Raw genomic sequence first — 11,687 nt, forward strand, 5'->3', positions numbered from 1 at the left:
CTCGTTTGATCCATCCCGTGTTCATACATCTTACTACTCTTCACCCGCCGCCATGTCCTTTCCGGCCATCAGTGGCCGCCGCAGGAGGAGCCGGGACTGGCTGCAGATGGATGATACAATCCCTACTTCCGACTGGCTTCCAGTGACTATGCCGGTGCTCGTCGATGGCGAGATCTACTTGGTCAACGCTGAGTTGCCAATAATCCCCGACGACGACCGCCGCAGGCTGGACGAAGTCCGGCGACAGCGGGAGGATCTGGATATGGTTTTATACGGCCTCAACCGCAAGCGTGCTCGAGGCCCCGCCTCCAGCGATGATGCCATCCAGGGTCTGCTGCGGGAGGCGAGGGCCGACGGCGCGGGGATGCCGGAGGAGTGCGCCGTGTGCCTGCAGGATTTTGATGCGGACGCCAAGGAGACACTCAGGGGTGATGGCGTGCTCCCACGCCTTCCATCCGGACTGTATCTTCTGGCTCCGGGTTAAAGCTGTCTGCCCGCTGTGTCGTCACGCCCTGCCCACGCAGCAGCATAAAGACCCAGACTTTGAGGACGAAGACGACTCCGACGAAGACGAAGACGACACTGACTCCGACGAAGACGACGCCGTAAATCATCAGGAGGAGAGCACACCGGCGGTGACAGATCCAGAGGAACCCTAACCCTAAGACCTGCCTACAACAAACATTGGTGGAGCCGTGTGTGCAATTGTTGCCAAATGTACATGTACCCAAGCAATCTTATTATCTATCAGCAGTTCCTTGATCTACTATTATTACTCTACTACTTGTAGCAGAGTTGTAATAATAATAATTCCTAAAAAGAAAGATTGATGTGTTTATCTTCATTCAGTGTAATAAAAATAAAACTAAACAAGAAGCATTGGGTTAGTATCTCTCTTCTTCCTTGACTAATTTGTTGGGAGAAAAAAATATTATACCATAGCTGATAAGCCGGCTTATAATGGGGTAATTTATTGGGAGAAAAAAACATTATACCATGACTGATAAGCCGGCTTATAATAGGAGTCAACCATGTAACGTTTTATTTCTCATCTACTTTAGTTCAGTAACGTTTTATTTCTCTTCATCCTTGGTGTACTACTCTACTTCTGGCAGTTCGTTTAAGTGACGTACTGGCCCTTTCCGTTACACAAATCCTTCATGTTTGTTTGGTCAAAAATCTGATCAAACTTTTAAAACTTATTAAACTAAAAAAAATACTAGCTTTCATCAGAACATAAAAAAAGTATGTCCAGACTTATTTTCAAAAATAGTTCCACACTAAATCCCTCCACAAAATTTTAGCCATATTAAACATCCCATCACTAGCTCAAAACACCCCATTCCCTAACTTGAGTTCAAACTTTGAAATCCAAGAAACTCAAGAGGGACTCGATCAAATACCGAGACACCGTCGATGCCAACAAGACGCCCACATAATGGCACGACAGGTGTCATGGTTTCAAACCATACAGATTGCCAACAGGTTGATGTGATTCAGTGACCCATCACTTGCCTTGCAATGTGTTTCAAAAAGAAATACGGATAATTTACATTTGCCAACAGCCTAAACGGAATCTAAAGCAACAAATTTGTTGTCTTCTTGAGCCACATCAAGATACTTCAGTACACACTCAGGCAAGGTCTGAGCGCCCCAAACTTCAGGTCCTCACACAACTAACGTCAATGGGACCCATTCTTCTTCATCCTCAGAAAGTTAACTAATGTGATTCTGGAGGGAACACCCGTGCCCTGCCTCTTCTTGATGGTAGTTGTCTTCCAAGGCCTCCCATCTCTTACACTGCTCGTGGTCGTCGAGGTCATGTTGTAGAACTGCATATAGACAAAGCCATGGTCAACACTACAGTTCTTCCAGAGGAAGCTGTTGGATTTTCTTCGACTTGGGAAGATACTCACCTCACAAACACCATGCAGAAGCAGCCTCTGAAATGGGTCCTGGACATTCAGCACAAGCACATCCTAGTCACTAGTATCTTCAATGAAGGCCCTAACTCGTTCCTGCAAACATGAAAAGGCGAAGGTGACGTGAGCAACTGACAAGCTGAATCAAATTGGCTGGATGAAAAGTTGGTACAAGTGGTGTAAATGAAGTCAAGAAAACCATAATTCTAATAAGTGGAAAAGAAAACTCTGCTCCAGTTTCTAGTGAACAAAAGAATTTCAGTTATCTAGTATTGATACTAACTTTTGAAACTCGTAAACGAATTTTAGCAAAAGGTGGAAACAAAGTAGTTACAGGGCTTTGGAGAATAAACACCAAAAATTTCTTTAACACACACCCTGTTCGGCTGGTATTAAAGCCGGCTGATAAGCCGGCTGAAGCTGTTTTGTTGTGAGAGAAAAATACTATAGATTCTAGCTGATAAGCCGGCTGATAAGACATCTCTGTTTTTACAGGCATAGTGTCAAACTGATATATTTTTTTATACTGGAAACATAACAGTTATTAAACAGCTATGAAATAAACTTCACTGAATTTTTTTAGTCCAGAAACTACAAGTAACAAACTAGATGTGGTATTGATAAATTATCTACATGTGCTTAGATAGCAGATACAGACATATACAAATACATAATCAAGAACTCTGATGTCTTCTTTACAAGAAAAACTAATTAGCTATGATCCATTATAATCATTTCAATAAATATAAGTCCAAACTTGAGGAAAGAAGGCAGTACTTCATATATTTCAAGCAGATCAGGAAGGAAATTTCTCTTTATTGCTTCTCTAGTTTGGCGATCTATCCGGTGCCAGGCATTCAGCGCAATCAATTCCCCTTCGTCCACATGATTCCTGGGTTTTTGGGATGATCTTTTCATATGTTGCATCAATCTTGCCTACAAATAAGAAAAAACTTGCTAAATACAACTGATCCACAAACTAATGCATGGAGTGATATACAGATCTTCTGTCTCAGTTGTTCATTTCACTAAATTATATTGTGGGCAATGATGAACAGAATGTGGCTAGCAAGAAAGGCATTAACATGCACGTACCTCAGCATCCATGTCAATGTTCCTGAAGGCATCCCATTCACCAACACTTGTCCTGCAGAATGCTGACAAGGGTACTTCCTCACCTGCATAATCATTATAATATAAAGATGAGCTTTTCCAAAGTATACACATGAAAATATCATGCATGTGATGCCCATGATTAATGGAAGAGTGATTCCACGTAAGAATTTGAATGAAAACATGTGATTCATAATACAAGAGCAACAAGCATATGCTTCGACTAAATAATTTTTTAGTATTGTAGTCCATGTGGAAGTTAAAATGGGCATGCTTAACAGAAGACAGTCTCTATGTTTCTGCCACATGCCAACATAATTTAGAGCTTTTCTGGTACACCACTACATGAAGAAATGTAACACTTTTGCAACAAATAGAGAAAGTACAACGAGAATATCTTGACTCCAAAGCTTTTAATAATGTAGCCCTTGTTTTAAAATGGGCGTGCTTAAGAGAAGATGGCCTCTATTTTCCTGTAAACACACTGAAGAGTTTTTGTAGCACACGTATACATGAAGCATATCTAAAATATTTACAACAAGCCGTGCAAGTACAACAGCAAAGATTATTGTCAGGTTAGTAAAATTGCATTATTAAAACACTAAAGCAGCATCTGGAGTTTACCCCATGGTGGAGGAGCAAATAGGCCTTTGATTTCTTCAACATGAAGACACGGGACAAGATCAATCAGCAAACGGTCATTCATCCACTTTCGTGATCTCCGGTTACTGACCTGTATATATAACATTGTCATGTGTAAACCATCAACCGTTGAACCCCTAGTATACACAACAAAAAATGTTTCATTTACATCAGACTTGTATTCCATTACATTAAAGCCTGCAAACATAGAATATGTGATTTTGCACACTTTTTTTTTATTTGTCATCACAGGAGATGCACAGGAAATTTTTGACTTATTAAGCATCACATCACAGAAGAAAAAGGGGTGGCAAGAGGTACAGAAGGCCAACACCAATCAGGATGAGCATCCTCTCACCTTGGTGGCCATGTCCTCGAGGAGTTCAATCTTCCTCTCGATCAGTTGTGAGCGCGACTTGGCGCCATCGCCTGCGCCCATACGCCACAATTTCAGCAAATATCGCTACCTCCGCCCAATTTGGGGGCGAAATCCACATCGCCATCCAAGAGACTGGTAAAGGCGTTACCTTTGGCGGAATCAAACAAGGAACTCCTCCTCCCTCCGCAGCAGATCCGCGCTCGCCATGGCTGGGGGAACCTTCTCTCCCACACGTCACAGTCTCGGGGTCCTGTGACTGCTGCGCGTGTCGATGCGGTCCCCGGTGGTCGGGCAGCGCAGCGGCGGTTGGAGTGGAAGGTTGGGCCGGGCGTCGGAGGACGCGAGATCAGCTGACGGCGATGCTCCGGCGGCAGTGGCGGGTGCGCCTTGTGGAATCGGGGCGGACTGGATTGGGGATTGTGGATTGGGGAACTTTGGAAGGACGGCTCACATCACACCCTTAGCCGGTCAAAACCTGCGTCGTCCTGGCTTCTTTCTTCGTCCCTCCTCCGACTCCTCCACTTCTCCCGTTCCACACGTAGCGGCGGCGCCTGGTGAGGCCCCTCGCGCGTCGGGACTCCCGGATCCAAATCGAAATCGAAATCGGAAGCCGACTCCAATTTGGAGGTCTGACTCCCGACGATATAAGCCGAGGCAGAGCAAATCCCCTCGCTCCCTGTTGTCCCTGGTAAGGTTTGCTCGATCATCTCGTTCGATCCATCCCGTGTTCATCCATCTTACTACTCTTCGCCCGCCGCCATGTCCTTTCCGGCCGTCAGTGGCCGCCGCAGGAGGAGCCGGGACTGGCTGCAGATGGATGATACAATCCCTACTTCCGACTGGCTTCCAGTGACTATGCCGGTGCTCGTCGATGGCGAGATCTACTTGGTCGACGCCGAGTTGCCAATAATCCCCGACGACGACCGCCGCAGAATGGACGAAATCCGGGACGAAGTCCGGCGACATGATATGGTTTTATACGGCCTCAACCGCAAGCGTGCTCGAGTCCCCGCCTCCAGCGATGATGCCATCCAGGGTCTGCTGCGGGAGGCGAGGGCCGGCGACGCGGGGATGCCGGAGGAGTGCGCCGTGTGCCTGCAGGATTTCGACGCGGACGCCAAGGAGACACTCAGGGTGATGCCGTGCTCCCACGCCTTCCATCCGGACTGTATCTTCAGCTGGCTCCGGGTTAAAGCTGTCTGCCCGCTGTGTCGTCACGCCCTGCCCACGCAGCAGCATAAAGACCCAGACTTTGAGGACGAAGACGACTCCGACGAAGACGACTCCGACTCCGACGAAGACGACACTGACTCCGACGAAGACGAAGACGCTGCCGCAAATCATCAGGAGGAGAGCACACCGGCGGTGACAGATCCAGAGGAGCCCTAACCCTAAGACCTGCCTACAACAAACATTGGTGGAGCCGTGTGTGCAATTGTTGCCAAATGTACATGTACCCAAGCAATCTTATTATCTATCAGCAGTTCCTTGATCTACTATTATTATTACTCTACTACTTGTAGCAGAGTTGTAATAATAATAATGATAGAAAAACTGTGCGTGCTCATGGTACAGTACATATGTTCTAGTCCAGTGGATGAACTTTGCTTCGTTGTGCTATTGTATACTACTATGACAAATGGTAATGAAGCATTAACTACCTGCTAATTCATTACTAGTAAATAAGCCCAGAAGGCTTTGATACAGAGGTGAGTCTGTAGCTTTTTTAAAAAGACCACAATAAGATACATATGGGACTGATTAAAAATAAAAACGAGCACACAACTAAGTAACATAGATGGTATCAAAAATCTTTGCATCTGAAGGACTAATTTATTAGCACGGACAATGCTTCAAATTATTCAAAAATCGCAAGGGCATAAAAGAAGTGTTTATATTGAATGCTACAAGAAAGAAACTTCTAAAGACTGACAAACAATTCATCGAACACCTGCATTCATTCTCATATGGATAAGACACATTGGGGATATGCTGAGTGGCAGTGACACATATTCCTTGTCTCAACGCTTACTGAAATAATGCTATTTGGCGATAGGTCCTTCACTGTAAGTATAAAACCATACGTCCTGCAGAACAACAACACATCCGGTAATTAGGTTACAGGCAAAACCAGTTAATTGGAAATGTAGATAGCTGTTTATGATTTGAAGTTTGAAAGACCGAACAAAGTTGCTATTGGCATAATACCAGACTGAACTCCTTCACATATGCAAATATCTAAAACTGAATTTGTAAGCAAAATTAAATCTTACTCGTCTAAGATAACTCTGTTAGCTGCAGAGAAGGCTTAGAAAATGAGCTTATATTTACTTTTCAACCATCTTGTGGAGTCCACCAAGTTTCTTCAGAAATCACCCTGTTCAATAACAACACATAGCATGAGAAAAATAAAGTGAAGTACCGTTTTTCATAATAATGCTGCACAACTCTCAGTCTGGTTGTTCTATCATTGGCTTACACATCACTTTTACTAGCTCTTGATCTTTTTAGAAGAAATACTTTTGGTACTTACAAATGTGTGGTTTTGTGGAGTACTTACGAATTCTGTATAAAGTGCTGCATATCAAAGGCACGACTCAAAGAATTTTCCAGCTCAACTTTGTATCTCTGCACATACAAACACACACAACTGTGATCCTCCAGTTGATCATAATAGTAACGTGAACCATGTATTTAATTGAGGTTCAAAAGATGAGCTTTCAATGTTAATCCAAGTCAGAAATAGATAATAAGTGGAATCAGGTAGGACCATAGATGCATTTGTTCAAGGGAGAACTCCTGTCATTTTTCTTCGAAAAATATAGATGCAGCTGTTGGAGGTTGCAGTTATTTGTTAAATAAACATTATACTGGCTGTTGATACTTCAGGTTAATAATTTTCAGGTGGAGAAGGATGCTTGTTGCTTTGAAAAGTTGACCAATGTTTGATGGTTGTTAGGAACACATAAGCTATTTCAGAGTTCTGAAACAGTCTGTTTATCAGGCTGTCAATCTATTACAACACAGTGGATACAGACGAAACAATGAATTACCATGATTTTTTTTCCAGATTTCAAGTTTTATCAGTCTGTTACATCCCAGAGTTCGCAAAAGAACAAACTTTTGTCAGACTTTGTATATAGTTACATACAGAAAATAGGGAGAATACATCTTCAGCATTCGGAAGAAAAAAACTACTCTCCAGTAGTGACACCTTTAGGTTCACCGTTCACATAAAACTAATCACCTACATAAGGTATAAATTATATACTCTTCAAAGAAAAGAAAATACATCTTCAGCTATTATAATTTAGTATCGTATAAGCATTGTGAGTTGAGTGCCAATGAAGTTTCTGCAGATAGAGCATCGCTAACATAGACGAACAAAATTGGATTCACCATTTTAGAGCCTCGGATGAATTATTTATATAATATAAACATGATATACACAATTAAATGATTCTGGAGGATGCCAATACAAGGATATATAAAGAAACAAGTTTCAAGTCATTTGGATTTTTTCTATAGATTTTGAAAGATCTTGAATGCACAAGCACAATTGGACAGGATGAGAAGCACTAGGGGCGTAATTTAATCCACCATAGAAAAGCAAACGAGCTATTCTTGCCGATTGATCAATCCTCTGTGTTTCGCTGCAACTAATGAATTTAGAAAGTGCGCAATAGGCTTGGATTCCTCAGCCTCTGCCCTCTTTTACTGTTAAGCTCAAATTTTTGGACTTGAATCGAGTGCACGTTTGGAATGGCCAAATGGAAATTAACTCACTGTTTTAGTGTGTACTTCATTTAGATGTGCTAACCATAGAGTTGTCAACAAGACACACTAACTCACAGAAAATTCAGTGATTGCAAATAGGTACTAAATTGGCACCAACATTCTAATGACTCAATTTAACTGTAGGTACAGGAAGTCATTTGCTAACTTTGTTATAGCAAAACTGGTGTCCTAAGGATCTAGTGCATGGAAAGAGCTAAAAAGCTTCAAATGACAGAGGATACAGACATACAGTTTGAAACTTACAGTCAGTACAATTGCAAACGATCATGTAAACAAAATATTTTAAGGTTGACTTGTGTCACATCCACGGCGTGAGTCTGTAAGTAATGGTGTACTCAGTAATCACCAACTCTAGATATTGAGGTCAGGTAGTTTAGCTTGTTGGACATTCTTGGATATTTACTAGCAGCACTTAGCAGCCTAATTTTGTAGCAGAAACATTCCAATTCTTAGAATTTTGGGATGTCAAGGACATAGATGCATGTGAGTTAAGGATGCAGGCAGGCACTAAATAATTTATGAAGCACGATCTGACAGCTTGTGATTCCAAATTAGTTTATGCATTTCCAAATGCTCAAGGAAAGCATGGAAATGCTGAACATGTCGCCATAGGATTAACTATCACTGAGCAATGGATGAATGTCTTTGAGAAAGGAAGGCATACCAATCCAGGAGCTTCTGCTAGTGCTGTTGATGTGCTCCTTATCGTCGTGGCCTAAGAAAAATGGCCAAATACAAGTGTGAAATCATCAATATTTTCAGGTAATTTGGGCCTGTCAGCAGATGAAAAATAATGCATCCAACAGAGTACTCTACAGCCTCTCCGGTGCAACAGGACTCTACAGCCTCTCTGGTGCAACGGGATCCGAACAGTGTTATAGGCGTCGATATTTTCTCTATAGTATTGTGGGCGTCATTAACTCCCATACGGTAAGGCTCCCCCCACATGCCTCTGGGCATCGACAGTGTTGTGGGCGCCGGCATTTACCGTGCCAGGAGAACATGGTAAACCCCTTGCATGCCTCCAGGTACCAACAGTGTGGCAGACGCCGACGTCTGCCATACCCAAAGAAGACAAACACGACCACCCACATGCATCTGACATTCAACAGTAATATCAACAACATTGTGGGCGCCTACCATCGTCCTGTACCCGCCGGCGTGGGCAACAAGGAGTAGAAGCATACGTACTCTCTCCTTCTCACTTGTAAGGTCATCCCCTTTATCTATAAAAGGGGATGTGCTCTCTCCCAACAGATAGGTGGAGAGATTTAAGTCATTCCAGATTCATTAGATCGATCAAGTTCACTAGCACAAAACCGCCAGGTTCGAACCACGAGCACACGCTCGAACACTTAGTTCATAGCGGGGCTCCCGTCACTCTCGGCCCTTCCGGCAGGAGTCCGACCGGACCTCTTGTACCCCCCATCTTTCTCCTTCTCGTTTGTAACCCCACTGTAAACTTCGAGCACCTAGGCTCAGAAATAAAGTCATCGACTGACTCAAACTGAACGTAGGGCACGTTGCCTGAACCAGTATAAACCCTATGTCATTGAGTGCTAGGTCACCTCCGATCACAACGTACGGCAAAACTATAAATATTCACTTGTTGATCACTTTCTGCACCGACAGTTGGCGTCGTTCGTGGGGAAGACGCTGTATGTTCAACACTTTTGGTCATCGGATGGCCCACTTTTCCGCCACCCTCGCCGTGGCGGGCTCAGGCGATATAACTCGCTTCGGCTCACTGGAGTTTCCCGCACTCCCACCTGTTGGGATACGGGTTCCACCCATTTTCGAGCCATCCCAGGCCTTTCTCTTTGGAAGTCTATACTTCGTCGCCGACCGACTCGGCATACTACACCTCCGCGAGGCAGCACTCGTCCCGGCGCTCATCGGAGGGACATCCTCCATCGGCTCTAGGACGCACGACGACTTCAACGACGCGGCATCTGCGCTTCATTCCGAGCAAACTCTCTGCTCAAACCCCACTGTAAGTAACATACATACCGTTATTTACTTGCTATTTTCTATCTTCCGCCGATTATCCGAAGGGACCCTGTTGTCTCCACCGCAACCATCGTGCGACCGGTTCCCCTACAGCCTCGCGTCCCCTGTGGATGTGTACGCCCGAGGGCTCCGAAGGATGCCGGCGCCTCCCGCTCTCACGTCCGAATTTGTGGGGATGGCGAGCTATGCTCCCACCTGTTTCCTTGACCTCATGGATGACGATGTCGAGAGTGACGGCTCCAGCATCGGTGACGTGGCGCCTAGCCACCGTCCGTCCTGGGAGTGCTCTATGGCGGACGCTCCAGGACACCCACCAGCGAAAGCAGAGTCCTCACAGACTCACACCCCTCCAGACCCTCGTGCAAAGACCCCCCGCGCTCACATGGGAGCACGGCGAAGAGCTACGACAACAACGACTGAACCAGCCACCGACTACTCCAGCGCGCTCGGCGCACCACACTACGCCCCGCGCGCATAAACCACTAGGCGGCGCCCGGGGTCGCGCCCGTCGGGTCCAGCGCAACACCATGGACAGGGGAACGATCCCCCACAGTTCGCTCGGGCCAATCAGAACATCGCCACTGCGGCAATGCTTCTACGCGGCCTTCCCAAGCCGAATGACCCCCGGGAACAGGCGATTCACCGGAACCTTCGGGCACTAGTGGTGACCACCGCCGTTCAACAGGCGGAGAGCTCCGTATCGTGACACCGACTCGTAGCCTCTCTCCCCACCAGGGGAATGGGGACGCAGCAGACGAGTCGCTCCACACGCTCACCGCTACAACCACCAAGCATGGCACAAGAGGCCACACCTGCGCCTCGTCTTGACTTGACGATCGCTCCGCACCCACTGCCTGTACACAAGCGGCTCGGGCCGAACCGAGACGCACGCAACAGCGACCGGGACCACGGACCTTTGTCCAATGCCTCCAGCGAGCGCCGCTCCTGCCGCGCTCCAACGGAGGCTGAGGCAAAGACAAGGCCAAGCACTAGGATCAAGACGAGGGCACCTCCACGCAGAAAGGAAAAAAGAACAGAAAAGATCACCGCCGATCGGCCAGCTCCGCGTTGGTCGCCACGACTGAACACACGGGCAAGCAGCCCTAGCAGGACCCTCCGGGCCACTTCCACGAGCTCATGGAGAGCCTGTGCACCAACCACACCTACCCCATCAAACACCTCTACAAGGACTGCAAGCTCCTCAAACGCCTTCTACGACAGGCCAACGGACCAAAGGAAGAAAAAGGCGCAGAAGCAGCGTCCAAGAAAAGGGGCGTAGCGGACAAGGATCTGGACGACTAAAGATTGAAGTAATCCAACCAGACGTCTATCGACTGAGGGACGACAACGACGACATTCTCACCAAACGCTCGGAACAGCTATGTCGTTTTTCTTCCCCTAAAATTCAGTCTTACCACTGTTTACTTAGCGTTTGCTCCTATAAGAGCACCCCGACCCGAACACTTTTTGTCCCGGGTCGCTCAGGGGCTCCACGAAGGTGCACTACTACCTCTCTTTCGTTTATTATCATATGGTGAAACTCCTTCCTACCCGAACAAAAGGATAGTTTGTTCCTTTAATTTGTCTTACGTAGCTTTGCTTTAAAATATTTCAACTGATCGCACCCCGCCTCTACCTATGGTTACGAGCAGCCGAGCCTCGCGGGCCACGCCCCGGGCTCCTAAGGTTGCAGCCTACGGGACAAATGGGCAAGTACGAGAAAGAAAGAATAAAAAACAAAATTATGCTAAGGGAAAACTAAGGAACGAAAGGGACAAGCTTTCCCGAACGGAGTAACTCCATCACAAAAAATGAAACCAATT

General features: G+C 45.9%; 1 protein-coding gene, 1 long non-coding RNA gene and 1 pseudogene across 3 annotated transcripts; 1 reads left to right on the top strand and 2 right to left on the bottom strand.

Moving 5' to 3' along the window:
* Nucleotides 1-1,171: 1,171 nt before the first annotated feature.
* Nucleotides 1,172-4,267, bottom strand: LOC136483500 (uncharacterized; annotated as a pseudogene).
* Nucleotides 4,268-4,606: 339 nt separating this feature from the next.
* On the top strand, nucleotides 4,607-5,716 carry LOC136483501 (uncharacterized). Of its 2 annotated transcripts, XM_066480580.1 has the most exons (2): nucleotides 4,607-4,744; nucleotides 4,836-5,716. In XM_066480580.1, exon 2 carries the CDS (start codon nucleotides 4,870-4,872, stop codon nucleotides 5,443-5,445), a length of 576 nt encoding a protein of 191 aa, XP_066336677.1. In that variant the 5' UTR covers nucleotides 4,607-4,744; nucleotides 4,836-4,869; the 3' UTR covers nucleotides 5,446-5,716. The 2 variants fall into 2 exon arrangements, with proteins under 2 accessions (XP_066336677.1, XP_066336676.1); XM_066480579.1 differs by lacking the exon at nucleotides 4,607-4,744 and having other exon boundaries at nucleotides 4,751-5,716.
* A 360-nt stretch (nucleotides 5,717-6,076) lies between these two features.
* On the bottom strand, nucleotides 6,077-8,658 carry LOC136481491 (uncharacterized). The gene is made up of 4 exons (XR_010764728.1): nucleotides 8,519-8,658; nucleotides 6,617-6,684; nucleotides 6,330-6,433; nucleotides 6,077-6,143 (listed from the first exon to the last, which is right to left on the bottom strand). It is a non-coding gene; the product is annotated as an uncharacterized lncRNA (long non-coding RNA).
* Nucleotides 8,659-11,687: the final 3,029 nt, after the last annotated feature.

The sequence above is a fragment of the Miscanthus floridulus genome, chromosome 9 (genome assembly GCF_019320115.1).
Source record: "Miscanthus floridulus cultivar M001 chromosome 9, ASM1932011v1, whole genome shotgun sequence".
In the NCBI taxonomy this organism is placed as follows: domain Eukaryota; kingdom Viridiplantae; phylum Streptophyta; class Magnoliopsida; order Poales; family Poaceae; genus Miscanthus; species Miscanthus floridulus.

Coding starts and splice junctions, on each gene's coding strand:
- LOC136483501 (XM_066480579.1), top strand. CDS start 4,816: ATGTCCTTTCCGGCCGTCAGTGGCCGCCGCAGGAGGAGCCGGGACTGG.